General features: G+C 42.2%; 1 protein-coding gene across 1 annotated transcript in view; it reads left to right on the top strand.

Annotated features, from left to right (window-relative positions):
- The window catches only part of LOC127570160 (insulin-like growth factor 2 mRNA-binding protein 3), a 119,677-nt gene that overhangs the window by 30,951 nt on the left and 71,751 nt on the right, over positions 1-16,975 (top strand). Inside the window, 1 exon segment of the mRNA XM_052015408.1 lies at positions 2-21. Within this exon segment, the coding sequence (XP_051871368.1) occupies positions 2-21 (20 nt within the window).

Genomic DNA, 16,975 nt, shown 5'->3' on the forward strand with positions numbered 1-16,975 from the left:
TCCCCTCACTTGCAGTGGGAGGTAAGTGTATCATTACTAGAGCATATTTGGTAAAGTAGAGTTGGCTTTTGGACTACTTTCCTGCCTTTGTATATGTAAGAAACTTTTGAACACCATAAAAGGGGCATGATGAGGATTTAAGGGCAAGTTTAAAAAAAAAATTGGACCCCTCCACCTCCACCCTAGAAGTTTCATGAGAAGGTAGCTCCAGTATTAATTCTCTGAGCTAGAATTGTGGCAGATGGAAGGTAGTGGGCAGCAAAGATGCCCTGGCTTCCAGGGGCATGGGCAATAATGACTCAAAGGCTTGAGGAAGTTGCTGAAGGGAAACAATCAAGAAATTGGTGGGCATGATGCCCTTGCCAGGAGTCAAATTTGCCTGGATTTCATTGTCTCTAGGGATATATGGAAACACTTAATTTCACTCCATCCCTTCCTTAGCTTGCTTTAAGTCTGAACTAGGGAAAAGTGAATCCCGAGGTGACTTTGAGTGGCCAGGAAGTGTGTTCTTGGCCATGGTGGAACCTTTTGAAAATGGGGGAAATAATATTGAACTTGGCCTTGTGTGGCCAGGTTTGCAGCTGCTGCCAGTGTTTGCTGGCAGCTTTTAGACCATTATGTTATTTGGATTTAAACCAGGCTTACACTCACCTATGCCTGATTTTTTTCAGGTGCCCATTCTACGTATGTGGTGACAATTATGTAATGCTAGTCTCCACCCTGAGCTACTGTTTCCACTAATTACATTTTACTCTGGCCTCATACATACTGCTCCTGTTAATTCACACTTTCTCCTTCATTACCTTATTCTACTAGCCTAAGTCTTCTATGCTTTTTCTCTCCTTTATTTTCTGTTTCTTCTTTTCTCTTGGTCCCTCACTCTTGCTTTTTCTTTTCAGATTGGAGGCAGGTAGCCAGTGGTATGCTTGAGAGATCAGTGTGATGATTGATTTGCTTTTTAAAAAAAAATTCTGATTGTGCAAGCTAAACATACAAATTTTACAGATCGCACCAAACTTGGAAGTGTTGTCAGCCGTGAGGAGGGTGGAAGTACACTGCACAAAGTTGTAGGCTGATAATTGCCAATTCCCTACCCAACTTGTAATTCATTGCAGAAGTGATGCATATTGGTATTTCTTTTATTTAAAAAAAATGATATAAACCATTCCTGAAGGGTGTGCAGAAAATGAGGTACCTGTGCCTGCAGAAAATGAGGTACCTGTGCCTAAGTCATTGAAAGTGCAGATCATGTTGAGAGCAGTTTTCTGTACAATTTTGGTCCCCTTGCATAAAAGGATATAGTAGCATTGGAAGCAGCTGAGTCTGTATTCTTGAGTTTAGAAACATAGTGAAATGTACAAGAACCTCTGGATGTTAAGATGTTTTCACTAGTGGGAGAATCTTGAATGAGGAGGCATAGTTTCAGGATAAGGGGCTGCTAGGTCACTTAAAACCTGAGGTGAATAGAAATTTCTTGTGTGGTAAATCTCCAGAATTATCTGCTCCAGAGAGTTGTGGAGACTAGATCGTTAGAAGTAATTAAACCCTTTGAAAGATTGGGGGATTGAAGGCACAGAAGGAATTAAGGCCTTGGGGTAGATCGGCCACAATCCTTCTGAATGGTGGGGCAGATTTGAAGGGACAGGTGGCCTACTCCTGCTCCTATTTTCCTTTGTCTATGAGATCCTGAACTGCCTCGTAGAGGAATTGAGCGCAAAAGCTAGGAGGTTATGAGATTCTAAGTAGTTGGGGTGATTCTCCTTGGAGCAAGGAAGGTTGAGAGGTGACTGGATAGAGGTTTACATGATCATGGCTGGTTTGACAGGGCAGTGAAATTAAAACTCTTCCCATTAGCCGATGATTTAAGGTTAAGGGGACAGACCAAATGAATGGCAACAGATTTGGGGGAAGGTGTGAGGGATGACTTTCATGCAGGGAGAGATTCTGATCTGGAGCTCACTGCTTGTACAAGTGGTGAAAACTGTCAATCAGTGTCTTACAGGGAATGGCACTTAAAGAAATAATCTCCTTTATGGATAAGGATCAGTAGAATTATAGGCTAGATGTAGACCAGTGGATGCTGCTGTGATTACCTAATCATAGAAAGTATCATCACTCTTTAGAAACCATGTGATTCCATTCTGTAAATGTGAATAATCTTGGCTAGTTAATTAAATAGGATAATGAAAGTAAAGCTCTTCCCATTATAGCAAAATCAAAAAATAACTGCAAGTGCTGGACAACAAAAATACAAACTGGAAATACTCAGTAGATCAAGCTGTGTCTACAAGAGAAACAAAACAGTTAATGTTTCGGGCCAAACCCCCTCCATCAGAACTGCATTGGAGACCAAAGCTTTTTTTCCTCCTTTTCTCTGTGTGGAGAATATGCCCAGTTTGACCTCCCAGGCGTCACTTCCTCCCACTTTAATACCCACATTCTTCTGTCTACCACCTTTTGGCTGTGTCTCTGTTCTCGAACTGCTCCATTCACTTGTTTATCAGATAACCTTGTTTACTGCTCATTCTCCTCCCATCCCACCAACAACACCCCCCCCCCAACCCCCCTCACCCCCCTCAACAAACCAGCAGTTTAACGGGCTTCTTTTGTTCTGATGAAGGGTCTTGAATGCAAAATGTTAACTGTTGCTGTCGATGCAGCTTGAACTGTGTTTCCAGCATGTTCTGTTTTATTTGATATTTCGATTAGCAGATGAGTAGAAAATGAGAGGACAGATTTCCAGTGAATGGCAACAGATTTGGGGGAGGTGTGAGGGAAGACTTTCATGCAGAGAGACAATATGATCTGGAGCTCTTTAAGTTATTTACTTAATGAGATGAGTGATGAAGTAATATATATCTTTAGAAAAGGGATGTTGGCTGTGGTAGTTTTTCATATTTTTGATCTAATTAAATATTTCATTGCAACAATGGATTCAAATACTAAGTTCCCAAGTAAGTTATTAAATCACACACAAGAGACTTTAAGGAAGAACATTTCCATCTGGCTCAATTGTTTTGTGCTGAAAAGATAACTATTTGGGGTCCCCCTTGGCGAGGAATTTGGCTCTCTCATTATTCAGTGTTCATTATGGCTTTTCCTAATCAGAATCTTTGGTCAATGGAGTAAGTTCAGGTGAGATAAGTATGAAAGGGTTACGTGGAAAATGTGATCTTAGTCTTCCGCATCCCAATAAAATTGAGTTCATTAATTGTGGCAGACATCTTGTGATGAATTTAAGTTTTAGTATTGCAACAAGGGATAAAATGAATTTTCCTTCTAAAATAGGAAGCTCTTTTTAATTACAGGTTTCAAATGTAGGCAGGAGTCTGCCTATACACGAAGGAAAATGATGGCAAGAAGAATTTTTGTAGTGGGGGGTGGGGAGGAGAACTCCATGTACATCGAGGTCTTTCTAGGCTTGTGAAACAAAATATCTCACTAATTGCTGTACATTTGCTCCTTCCTTACCCTTTGCATGTGTGAATCCAAAAATACATGAACTGAGTTCCTTCTGTAAATTGTCACCCAAAGATGCAGCACTATGTTATGAGAGCTGGCAAAAGACTCTCTTCAATTTATGAAATGGATTAAAATCTACAAAGAGATTCTAAACTTATTGATAATTAGCTTCCTATTCTCCCATTTTGTATCTGTAGGACTTTGGTCTATGCTGAAAAGTACATACATGTATGTATAGATATTTTCTTTGCACTATTTCATTGTAGCCTCGTACTCACAAAGGAGGCATTTTATAAAATGCAATTCCACCCCCCCCCTCCCCATTCACTGCTGAAATCAAGTAAAAACACTCATGATTTTCTAATGGCTTATACTGTATCAACCTCCACTTCCTTCCTCCTACAAAAGGCTTGCACCGCTCTTCAATCGATGCCACATGGGAAGGGATATAACATGCTGTGTAGTGTCCTCGTGCAGCAGGAACGAGGCCATTACATCTCTGGAAATCTGTTATTGAACTCAAGTTGTAGCACAAGGAGTAGGTACAAGTTCTATATTCACGTACATAAGTTATTGATAATGCTATTGTCTGTATGCAAACTTCACATTTTGTTTAATTTTCTATCACTTGTTTCCTAGGAAATGTGGTGCTTGTTCCTTTTCAATTACTACTGAGTTACCTCAGTCATTTGGAGGGTTTAACGCTTAGATCTTCATTGATTGTCCTTACAAAATTTATACCAATGTGGATAGTTTGTTTTTTGGATATTGCAAGCCCAGTGTTTATTGAGCCCCCCTGGTAGCCCTTTACTAGATGAGCAACTTTGGAGTTGCATCAAACCACAACAATGGTTTGCTGGCCCACTTTGGAATTTGTAGAAATTTTTTTCCCCAATTTTCAAATTTGATTTCAAAATGCTTTGGAGTAAGTCAATATTCATTGCCAGTGTTTCATTAGCATACAAGTGTACTGGCTTAATCTATGAGCAGGTGTAATCCCTGCCATTTGCATGCATTAAATTTGTTAAACTTCTAGAAAAGAATACTGCTTCCTAGAATAATCCTCCTCTACCTGATTTTGTTTTTGAAAAGGACAAGACAAGTTTTTAATTTCAATATTTACAAAGTTACACACGTTTACCCAGGGCCTGGCATTTAGTTAATTACCCTTGTGGGAAAACTCCAGTTTTGCTGGGGAGTTCGTATTGAAGGATTGGGGGGGGGGGGGGGTGGAGAAATTGAACAGAACCTGTACTTCACTGAGTTCAGCAGTAAAGAAGTTAGAATCCAACGATTTAACCACACTGCATTTGCTAAAATTTTAATATGCTACTCTCTAGTTTAGACACAATAGAGAGGGAGGTATTAAAGGGGGAGGGGTGGGATTACTCATCAGGGAAAATCTCATGTCAGTGTTCAGAGAGGACATACTGGAGGGCTTGTCTACTGAGGCAATGTGGGTGGAACTGAGGAATAAGAAAGATGACCATGCTAATGGGACTATATTATAGATCTCCCAATAGTCAGTGGGATTTAGAGGAACAAATTCCAAAGACGTACTGGTTAGGAAGCTGTGGGCATGCTATGTTGGCAACGGAAGCATGGCGACACTTGCAGGCCTCCCCCACGATATTCTACGCAAAAGATGCATTTCACTGTGTGTTTGGATGTACATGTGACTGAAAGAAAAAATTTTAAGAAATTTGTCAAGAGTTGCAAAAAATAAGGTTGTGATAGGTGATTTTAACTTTCCACGTATTGACTGGGACTGGATGGATGGGATAGAGTTTGTCAAATGTGTTCAGTAAAGTTTCCTCAGTCAATATGTAGAGGTCCCAACTGGAGAGAGCACAATACTGGATCTCCTCTTGGAATGAGACAGGGCAGGTGACAGAAGTGTGTGTAGGGGAACACTTTGGATCTAGTGATCAGAATCCCATTAGTTTCAAGATAATTATGAAGAAGGATAGGACTGGTCTTCAGATTGAGATTCTAAATTGGAGAAAGGCCAATTTTTTGATGGCATCAGAAGGGAACTGGCAGGCATGGATTGGGATAGGTTGTTTTCTGGCAAAGAGATGCTTAGTAAGTGGGAGGCTTTCAAAAGTGAAATATTAAGATATTTCACTTTTAAAGGAGGGGCATATCAGGTATTGGCCGTTATGATCAAATGAGGTACTTGAGTATAAGAAATGCAAGAGAACACTTGAGAGAAATCAGGAGGGCAGAAGAATCCCAAGGGTTTCTATCTCTATATTAAGAGCAAGAGGGTAGGAAGGGACAAAATTGGTCCTCTTGAAAATCAGTGTGGTCATCTATGTGTGGAGATGGGGGAAATGTTAAATTAATTTTTTGCATCTGTATTTACTCTGGACCGTATAACTGAGGCAAAAGAGTAGTGAGGTCATGGATCATATCGGGATTATGGAAGAGGAGGTGCTGGCTGTGTTGAGGTGAGAGAAGGTAGCTAAATCCCCAGGGACTGATAAGGTGTCCCCTCGGACCTTGTGAGAGGCTAGTGCAGAAATTGCAAAGGCCCTGGCAGAGATATTTAAAACATCCTTAGCCATGGGTGAGGTACTGGAGGATAGCTTGTGTTCTTCAAGAAAGGTTCTAAGAATAAGCTGGGAAATTATAGGCCAGTGAGCCTGATGTCAGTCGTGGGTAAATTATTGGAAGGCATGCTAAGGGGCAGGATATATAAGTAGATAGACAGGGCTTGATTAGGGATAATCAACATGGCTTTGTGTGTGGTAGGTCATGTCTAACCAATCTAATAGAGTTCTTCGAGGAGGTTACCAAGAAGGCTGATGAAGGGAAGGTGGTGGACATTGCATGGACTTTAGCAAGACCTTTGACAACATCCCACATAGGAGGCTGCTCCAAAAGGTTAAGTTGCTTGGCATTCAGAATGAAGTACTCAATTGGATTCAACATTGGCTTAGCAGGAGAAGTCAGAGAGTGGTAGTAGATGGTTGTCTCTCTGACTGGAGGCCTGTGACTAATGGTGTGCTGCAGGGATCGGTGCTGGGCCTGTTGTTATTTATCATCTATATTAATGATGTAGATGATGATGTGGTAAACTGGATCAGCAAATTTGCAGATGACACCAAGATTAGGGGCGTAGTGGACAGTGAGGAAGGCTATCAAAGCTTGTAGCGTGATCTTGTCAAGTGAGGAAAAAGGCCTGAAAAATGGCAGATGGAACTTATTGCAGACAGTGTGAGGTGATGCACTTTGGGAGGACTTTAACAGAGACTTTTTCTCAGGGTGACAATGGCTAACATGAGGGGACATAATTTTAAGGTGATTGGAGGAAGGTATAAGGGGGATGTCAGGGGTAAATTTTTTTTGTGTCGTGGATGCGTGGAATGCACTGCCAGCAGAGGTTGTGGGGGCAGATATATTGGGGACATTTAAGAGACTCTTGGATAGACATATGAATGATAGAGAAATGGGGGGGGGGGTGCGATGTGGGAGGGAAGGGTTAGATTGATCTTAGAACATTACAGCCCACCACAGGCCCTTTGGCCCACAATGTTGTGCTGACATTTTATCCTACTCTGTTCTAATTTCCAATTATCACAAACCAAGGTAAGACTTGTACAGTGAGTGGTAGGGCACTAAGGTGTGGTAGAACAGAGGGACTTGGGAATACAGATCCATAGTTCCTTGAAAGTGACATCACAGGTAGATAGGGTCATAAAGAGAGCTTTTGGCACTTTGGCCTTCATAAATCAGGGCATTGAGTACAGGAGTTGGGATGTTATGTTGAAGTCGTACAAGATGTTGGTATTGGTTTATTATTGTCACTTGTACTGAGGTACAGTGAAAAGCTTGTCTTGCAAACTGATCATACAGGTCAATTTATTACACAGTGCAGTTACATTGGGTTAGTACAGAGTGCATTGATGTAGTACAGGTAAAAACAATAACAGTACAGAGTAAAGTGTCACAGCTACAGAGAAAGTGCAGCGCAATAAGGTGCAAGGTCACAACAGTGTAGATCGTGAGGTCATAGTCCATCTCATTGTATAAGGGAACCGTTCAATAGTCTTATCACAGTGGGGTAGAAGCTGTCCTTAAGTCTAGTGGTACATGCCTTCAGGCTCCTGTATCTCCTACCCGATGGAAGAGGAGAGAAGAGAGAATGTCCCGGGTGGGTGGGGTCTTTGATTATGCTGGCTGCTTCACCAAGACAACAAGAGGTAAAGACCGAGTCCAAGGAGGGGAGGCTGGTGTCTGTAATGCACTGGGCTGTGTCCACAACTCTCTGCAGTTTCTTGTGGTCCTGGGCAGAGCAGTTGCTGTACCAAGCCATGATGCATCCAGATAGGATGCTTTCTATGGTGCATTGGTAAAAGTTGGTGAGAGTCAAAGGGGACAAACCAAATTTCTTTAGCCTCCTGAGGAAGTAGAGGTGCTGGTGAGCTTTCCTGGTTGTGGCATCTACATGATTTGAGCAGGACAGGCTGTTGATGTTCACTGCCAGGAACTTGAAGCTGTCAACCCTCTTGATCTCAGCACCATTGACTTCAGGAAAGGGGGTGGTGTACATGCACCTGTCTACATCAATGACCAGCTCTTTTGTTGACATTGAGGGCATTGACACCATTCCACTAAGCTCTTTATCTCCTTCCTGTACTCTGACTCATCGTTGTTTGAGATATGGCCTACAACGGTGGTATCATCTGCAAACACGTAGATGGAGTTAGAACAGAATCTGGCCACACAGTCATGAGTGTATAGGGAGTAGAGTAGAGGGCTGAGGATGCAGCGTTGTGGGGCACCAGTGTTGAGAATAGTCGTGCCGGAGGTATTGCTGCCTATCCTCACTGATTGCGGTCTGTTTGTTAGAAAGTCAAGGATCCAGTTACAGAGGGAGGTGTTGAGTCCTAGGTCTCTGAGTTTGGTGATGAGCTTGCTTGGGATTATAGTATTGAAGGCAGAGCTGTAGTCAATAAACAATAGTCTAATGTAGGTGTCTTTACTGTCCAGATGCTCCAGAGCTGAGTGTAGAGCTAGGGAGATGGCATCCACTGTAGACCTGTTTCGGTGATAGGCGAATTGCAACGGTGAGGCCGAATTTGGAGTATTGTGTGCAGTTCTAGTCGCCTACCTACAGGAAAGATATCAATAAGCTTGAAAAAGCGCAGAGAAAATTTACAAGGATGTTGCCAGGATCTTAGGACCTGGGTTACAGGGAAAGTTTGAGTAGGTTAGGACTTTATACCCTGGAGTGTAGGAGAATGAGCAGAGAAATTATAGAGGTATACAAAATTATGAGGGGTATAGATAGTGTGAATGCATGCAGGGTTTTTCCCCTAAGGTTGGGTGAGACTAGAACTAGAGGACATAGGTTTAGGGTGAAAGGTGAAATACTTAAGGGGAATCTGAGGGGGAACTTCTTCACTCAGAGGGTGGTGCGAGTGTGGAACGAGCTGCCAGCGGAAGTGGTAGATGTGGGTTCAATAGTAACATTTAAGAGAAGTTTGGATAGGTACATGGATGGGAGGGGTTTGGAGGGATATGGTCCGGGTGCAGGTAGATGGGACTAGGCAGAAGATCAGGTCGGCATGGACTAGGTGGGCCGAAGGGCCTGTTTCTGTGCTGTAATGCTCTGACTCCATAAAAATTAGATCAGACTATTTAGATATGATAGTGAAATTACAAGAAGAGCACAAATGTTGATTTGTGCCTGTTTTAAATCCTGCCTGATTTAAGAAAACTGAAGGGTGATCAAATCAAGCTGTTTGTTTTAACTATGGGATTTGATAAAGTTAATGCCAGGAAACACTTTTATAATGTGGGAAATCAAGACAACAGGATATAAAGTTAAAATTTGAAATAACCAGATGAAGAGTGAAATCAAAAAATGCTTCCCCTCCACTATTCACTGTGGGAAACCTTGGAATTATTTTTTCCTTCCTGGAAGAAAATTGTGAATCCTCACTCAAAGAAAATTGAGAGCTGACACCACTGAGTTGTTGCATGGGACCTTGAGGCAGGTAAATGCAGTTAATGCAATCATGTCTGTCATGATGATGTAATTAGTAATGGGAAAAAATTTCAGGAGCAGAATGGTTGTTTGATCTCCAATACTGATTCACATCCTGTAGTGTCTCTCCTAAGATTTACATAATTTAAAAAAAAATGTAAAACTTATAGGCTGCTCTCATACTATAGAATTAGTCAACTTTCTTTTATTCCTGCAGAGCCAAACTCCTTTCCTTATGCTTTCAAAAGCCCTTCCTTATACTCCCCATTGCATTTTCTGCATTCCCTAAATATTATATCCTCATTCTGAAGCCAAGTTTTTAAGAATAAAAGCAGAGGTTCTAACAATGTACATTGGTGAAAACTAGTGCATTCTTTTGTTAGGAAAAGCACTCCCCACCACCTACCCCACAACCAAGTTCCAACTGTTTCTTTAATCCCATTGGCTACTCTTAGTTCTGTGAGGAACTGCATCAAAGGGGGTTTAAAATTTCATACAAAGCATCCAGTTTGTCAGATCTGTTGCTTTACCGTGTTTAAAAAAAATGAATTCACCAACAAACTAATGAGTCATTCATTTTGAATTTAACAATCTGTGCTAGCTTGGGACTTGTGCTTCTCCACTTAATTTAATTTTATCTTTTGACCAGCATCCAGAGTAATTTTTCCATCATAATATTGAAGGGGCAGGATTGTGATTTCTAGGTTTTTTCTCTTGCCACTTTTTGAATAGGGTGTGTAAGTGTTTGCAATCCTATAATCTCCAGCACAGTTGGGCATCCAAGGGGGATTGAAAAATTGTGATTGGATCTTTTGCCTTTTATGGTTTCCCTCGGCAATTTTGGACTTGGCCTGTCTGGACTGGATGACTTGTTAAACGTCTGCTATTGTTGACAACTTTAAAATAAAATGGGAATTGCAGTTTAAAAGTAATTTATTCATTTTTGCCAATGGCTATGAGGATGTGATGCACAACTTGTTTTAACTGGGAAATAATCTGAATGATTTGGAAGATGATTTGAACACCAGCTTAAGTCAGGATAGTATTGGAAGTCTAACCAGATACAATTTGTTAAAGTTGTAGAAAGCTTGTAGAGGAGTAATGCAGCAGTCAAATGACACTTGCCAAGCTATACATAATAAATGTTTAAAGAAAGATATTCCATTCAGGTAGGGGCTGAGTATTTAAAAAGCTGTGTTTTTCTGTGGGCTTTTCCCTTACAGGATTGGCCCAGCAGCTGTTGGAGCAGTGGGCCCCTAACAGGTAGGGGCTGAGTATTTAAAACAGTGTTGCTTGGTTGATTAGAGGGAGTGAGTACTTGAGATAATTGGCAGGGACAAATATAAGGAGGGGTAACTGAAGAGGAACGGCCAGTGTGTGAGTGGCTCAGGGTAGGAGTGGAGCTTTGAGGCTTTGGCTTGAGAGGCTTTGGCGAGCAGAGGCTGAGGATGAGCTTGCTCCCAGTGAGGTAAGGTTGGGTAAGTTCCTTTAATTTAATTAACTTGGGAGTAGATAATGAAGGCAACTGTTAGTGCAGTCGTGTGCTCCGTATGCAGTATGTGGGAAGTCAGGGACAGCACACTTGTCCCTGATGACTACACCTGTAAAAGGTGCATCCAGCTGCAGCTCCTGACAAACCGAGTTAGGGAACTGGAGCAGGAGCTGGATGAACTTCGGATCATTCGTGAGGCAGAGGCAGAAATAGGCAGGAGTTTCAGGGAGATAGTCACCCCTAAAAGTCATGAGGCAGGTAGCTGGGTGACTATGTCAGGAAAGGGAAGGGGTATAGACAGAAAGAGCAGAGCACCCCTGTGGCCATTCCCATCAACAATAAGTATACCGTTTTGGATACTGCTGGTGGGAATGACCTACCGGGGACAAGTTGTAGTGGTCACGTCTCTGGCACTGAGATGGGACCCTTGGCTCAGGAAGGAAGGAAAAGAGGAGAGCAGTAGTGATAGGGGATTTGATAGGGGGACTGATAGGAGGTTCTGTGGGAGAGATCGAGAATCCTGGATGGCCTGTTGCCTCCCTGCTGCCAGGGTCCGCAATATAGGAGAGAGGGTGAGTAGCCAGATGTGTCCATGTAGGGACCAATGACGTGGATAGGAAGGAGGAGGAGGTCCTGTAAAGAGTTTAGAGAATTAGGTGCAAAGTTGAAGGACAGGACCTCCAAGGTTGCAGTCTCAGGATTGCTACCAGTGCCATGTGCTAGTGAGGCTAGAAATAGGAGGATCATGCAGATAAATATGTGGCTAAGGAGATGGTGCAGGAGGGAGGGTGTTGTGTTTCTGGACAATTGGGCTTTCATCCAGGGAAGATGGGACCTGTTCTGACAGGACAGTTTGCACCTGAACTGGAGGGGGACTAACATACTTGCAGGTAGGTTTGCTGGTACTGCTCCAGGGGGTTTAAACTAGATTTGCAGGGGGAAGGGAACCAGGGTGTTAGAGCAGATAATGAGGTGGAGGAGAAAAATGGTCATGTGAGGACTGCAGGTATCGACAGAAATCAAAGGTTTGTATGTGATAGTAATGTTCTCAGGTGCATCTATTTCAATGCAAGGAGTATTGTAGGTAAGGCAGGTGAGTTTAGGGCGTGGATTGGCACGTGGGATTACGACATTGTTGCTATTAGTGAGACTTGGTTGCAGGAGGGGCAGGACTGGCAGCTTAATGTTCCGGGCTCCTGTTGTTTCAGATGTGATAGAGGGAGAGGGATGAAAGGGGGAGGAGTGGCATTACTGGTCAGGGAAAATATCACAGCAGTGCTTAGACAGGACAGCCTAGAGGGCTCGTCTACAGGCTCCATATGGGTGGAGCTGAGGAACAGGAAAGGTGTGACCACACTAATAAGGTTGTATTATAGACCACCCAATAGTTGGAGAGAATTGGAGGAACAAATCTGTAGTGAGATAGCAGACTGATGTAAGGAACAGAAAGTTGTAATAGTAGGGGATTTTAACTTTCCACATACTGACTGGGACTCCCACACTGTGAAAGGGCTGGATGGCTTGGAATTTGTAAAACGTGTTTAGGAAAGCTCTCTAAATCAGTATAGAGGTACCAATGAGAGAGAATGCAATACTTGATCTCCTATTAGGGAACCAGACAGGTCAGGTGACAGAGGTATGTGTAGGTGAGCATTTTGTGACCAGTGACCATAATGTCATTAGTTTCAAGTTCCTTATGGATAAGGACAAGTCTGGTCCTTGAGGTTCTAAATTGGAGAAAGGCCAATTTTGTGGAAATGAGAAAGGATCTAGGTAGGGTGGATTGGGATAAGTTGTTTCCTGGCAAGGATGTTTTCAGTAAGTGGAAGGCCTTCAAAGGTGAAATTTTGAGAGTGCAGAGTTTGCATGTTCCTGCCGGTATTAAAGGCAACGTTTACAAGCATGGGGAACCTTGGTTTTCAAGGGATATTGTCAATCTGGTTAAGAATGAGAGAGGTGTATAGCAGGTATAGGCAACTAGGAACAAATGAGGTACTTGAAGAGTATAGAAGATGTAAGAAAATACTAAAAAGGAAATCAGGAAGGCAGAAAGAAGACATGAGGCTGCTTTGGCAGATAACGTGAAGGTAAACCCGAAGGGTTTCTACAAGTATATTAAGAGCAAAAGGATAGCAAGAGACAGAATTAGTCCCCTAGAAGATCAGAGTGGTCGTATATGTGTGGAGCCTCAGAAGATGGGGGAGATCTTAAACATTTTTTTTTTGCATCAGTATTTACTCAGGAAACTGGTATAGTGTATATGGAAGGAAGGGAAACAAGCAGTAGTGTCATGGAACATATAGAGATTAAAGAGGAGGAGGTACTCGCTGCCTTACAACAAATAAAAGTAGATAAATCCCCTGGGCCTGACAAGATATTTCCTCAGACCTTGAGAGAGACTAGTGTAGAAATTGCAGGGGCCCTGGCAGATATATTTAAAATGTCCTTAGCCACGGGTGCGGTGCCAGAGGACTGGAGGGTAGCTCATGTTGTTCTGTTGTTTAAAAAAGGCTCTAAAAGTAAACCAGGTAATTACAGGCCAGTGAGCCTGACATCAGTAGTGGGTAAATTATTGGAAGGTGTTCTGAGAGATCGGATATACAAGTATTTAGACAGCCAAGGGTTGATTAAGGATAGTCAGCATGGCTTTGTGCGTGATAGATCACTTTTAACGAATCTTGGAGTTTTTCGAGGAGGTTACCAAGAAAGTAGATGAAGGAAAGGCTCTGGATATTGTATACATGGACTTCAGTAGGCCTTTAACCTCCCATGTGGGACCTTGTCAGTTCAGAAGGTTCAGACACTAGGTATCCATGGAAAAGTTGTAAACTGGATTTGAAATTGGCTGTGTGGGAGAAGACAGAATGGTAGTGGATGATTGTTTCTCAGATTGGAGGCCTGTGACTAGTGGTGTGCCTCAGGGATCTGTGCTGGGGCCATTGTTGTGTGTTGTCTATATCAATGATCTGGATGATGTGGTAAATTGGATCAGCAAGTTTGCTGATGACACTAAGATTGGGGGCGTTGTGGACAGCGAGGAAGGCTTTCAAAGCTTGCAGAGGGATCTGGACCAACTGGAAGAATGGTCCAGAAAATGGCAGATGGAATTTAATGCAGACAAGTGTGAGGTGTTGCATTTTGGAAGGACAAATCAAGGTAGGACATACATAGTAAATGGTAGGGCACTGAGGAGTGTGGAGGAACAAAGGGATCTGGGAGTTCAGATACATGATTCCCTGAAAGTGGCGTCACAGGTAGACAGGGTTGTAAAGAAGGCTTTTGGCATCCTGGCATTCATAAATCAAAGTATTGAGTATAGGAGTTGGGATGTTTTGGTGAGGTTGTGTAAGACTTTGGTGAGGCCAAATTTGGAGTATTGTGTGCAGTTCTGGTCACCTAACTATAGGAAGGATATCAGTAAGATTGAAAGAGTGCAGAGGAGATTTACTAGAATGTTGCCGGATCTTCAGGAGTTGAGTTACAGGGAAAGATTGAACCGGTTAGGACTTTATTCCTTGGAGTGTAGAAGAATGAGGGGAAATTTGATAGAGGTTTACAAAATTGAGGGGTATAGACAGAGTTAATGCAAGTAGGCTCTTTCCACCTAGATTAGGAGAGATAAGTGCAAGAGGACATGGCTTTAGGGTGAAAGGGGAAACACTTGGGGGGAACTTCTTCACTCAGAGTGGTGGGAGTGTGGAATGGGCTGCCATCTGATGTAGTAAATACAGAATAAATTGGATAGATACATGGACAGGAGAGGTCTAGAGGGGTATGGACTGGTTGCAGGTAAATGGGACTAGTGGAATAAAGTTTCAGCACAGACTAGAAGGGCTGAATGGCCTGTTTTCTGTGCTGTAGTGTTCTATGGTTCTATTTATGGTTCTATACAAGCTGCAACACACAAAACGTTCATCTCCCTTGGTTCAAATTGGTGCCTATCCTCCATCTGAATAAATAGTCATAATTATAGCTACTTTATGCAGCTTTTATCCCCGTCATAGGTCTTGCTCTGAGAAATTCGAGATCTAGGCTCCTGAAATAGTGATGAAATGCTGAATATCTCTGAATAATCTGAGTTGCAGAAATATTCAGCCAGAAGGTCAGCAACAGAAAATAGACAATCAATTCAAATCTCTTCCATATCCTATCCAGGTAGATTAATTGAATATGGTTTATCTATTTCTTCACATAAGCAAAGTCATGTGAGGTGGTGTTAATTTTGAACAGAATCAAGTTTACTAATATACCAGTGCATTTGAGGAAACTGATGGGTCAGATTATCCAGTGTTTACAATTTGCCAGTAACTTGCTGATAGTTTGCAGCTGCAACATAAACAGTTAGGTGTCCAGTGAGCTGACAGAACTCCTGAGTTCAGTAGGCTGACCCCGAAGTGCACACCATATCGTCCAGTGTTCATTGGAGAGTTGGTGGGGTGGGTGGTTGTATCTGGCCTTAGAAACCCTCTGCTGTTATTTCCTTTGTTTCATAGATGTTTGACAAGGAAAAGCTTGGTGACAATTCTTGGCTTTTTTTTAAGGTGGGAATTGACCTTGTGGATGTTTCCCTGTTTTATCCCAAAAGCAGCATGGCTGAGATGTCATCCAAGGTTTCCATGTTAATCATCTGGGAGGAAGTTGAAAGTTTAAATGTTTTAAAAGTTTAAATAATTTGAGGCTAGCTTTGCTCATTTTTTAATTGTCACTGCTTTGTTGGCTGGTATTTTGAACAAACATTTATACAGGCAATGTTCACCAAATTCACGCCTCCCTCACCACCCCAATACAGGAGTCCCAGATCAAGCTGGAGACCTCTGGGATGGCTTAGGTCTTGTGTGGCTGATGGCCTTGGACTAGTCAGCTGCCAAGCCACACCAAAAATAATGTTGGTGGACAAAAAGATGTTGGAAAAGCTCTGCAAGTCATGGGGTTTCTCTGACCTGAAAAGTTAACTGTTTATTTCCACAGATGCTACCTAACTTGAGTGTTCCCATTTTCTGTTTTTATTGCAGATTTTCATCTGCATTTTTGTTTAATTTAAAAAAAAAATTGGTGGAGCTAGATCACTGAATGGTAGGGGCCAACTGCCAAAGTAAAAGTTGGTCAGTAGATTCTACTTCTCAGCACCACCACGAGACTGGATTCACCAGTGAATGGTGGTCAGAACATGACCGGGTTGGTGACTGCAGATGCTTTGCTGATCTGGCTACATTTTGAGTGGAAATGGAGATAGCTGCGGGCAGTTACTTGTCTCACTGGTCCATGAGTTAGATAATACGACCCATTACAAACTGATACATTGTGAATTTTTGAATAGTTCCCAAAGAAGAGATACTGAAGGCATAAGATCTAGCAGGCAAGAATATTCAGGAAAAAAAACAAAGAAATGTCCAGTGGCGGGAAAATGCAACTATACAAATTAAGGCGGTAACTAGGAAGAGTAATCAGTCAAGGAAACATGGAATGGTATGTCAAAACTCTTTATAGAATAAAAGTGAAGCTGATTTTGAACCAGCATGCACCCAAAAGTTACTATAAATATCTACTGTGCATTTGTGTCTGGCCTCCAAGTTGAGAAACTCTTGCTTAAATTAATGACCATTCTAGACTGGAATTGTACCAAGTGCAGCACAAACCAATTCAGGCAGAGTCTGCACGTTCTCCCTGTGATCACATGGGTTGCTTCCTAGTGCTTTGCTTTCCTCTTGCATCCCAAAGACATGCATATTGGTAGTTTAATTGGCTGCTGCAAATTTTCCCCATTGCTGGTGGGTGGTAGAACAATTGTAGATGGGGTGTGGTGGAGGAGTCGATGACAAGAGAATAAGCTGCAGAAAAATAAGTGAAGGAATTAAGTTAATGGAAATGTTTTTAAAGCCAGCAGAGACTCAATAAATTGAATAGTTTCCTTTTAGTATCATAAAAGGAAAATTAAGCACTGTCTTTTGCAGGTTACAAACACTCACTGATGGACAGCTGTGACATATAAATAAGCATTTGGAAGTCCAGTGGTATTGTTTTGC

Source organism: Pristis pectinata, chromosome 5 (genome assembly GCF_009764475.1).
Source record: "Pristis pectinata isolate sPriPec2 chromosome 5, sPriPec2.1.pri, whole genome shotgun sequence".
Taxonomy (NCBI): Eukaryota; Metazoa; Chordata; class Chondrichthyes; order Rhinopristiformes; family Pristidae; genus Pristis; species Pristis pectinata.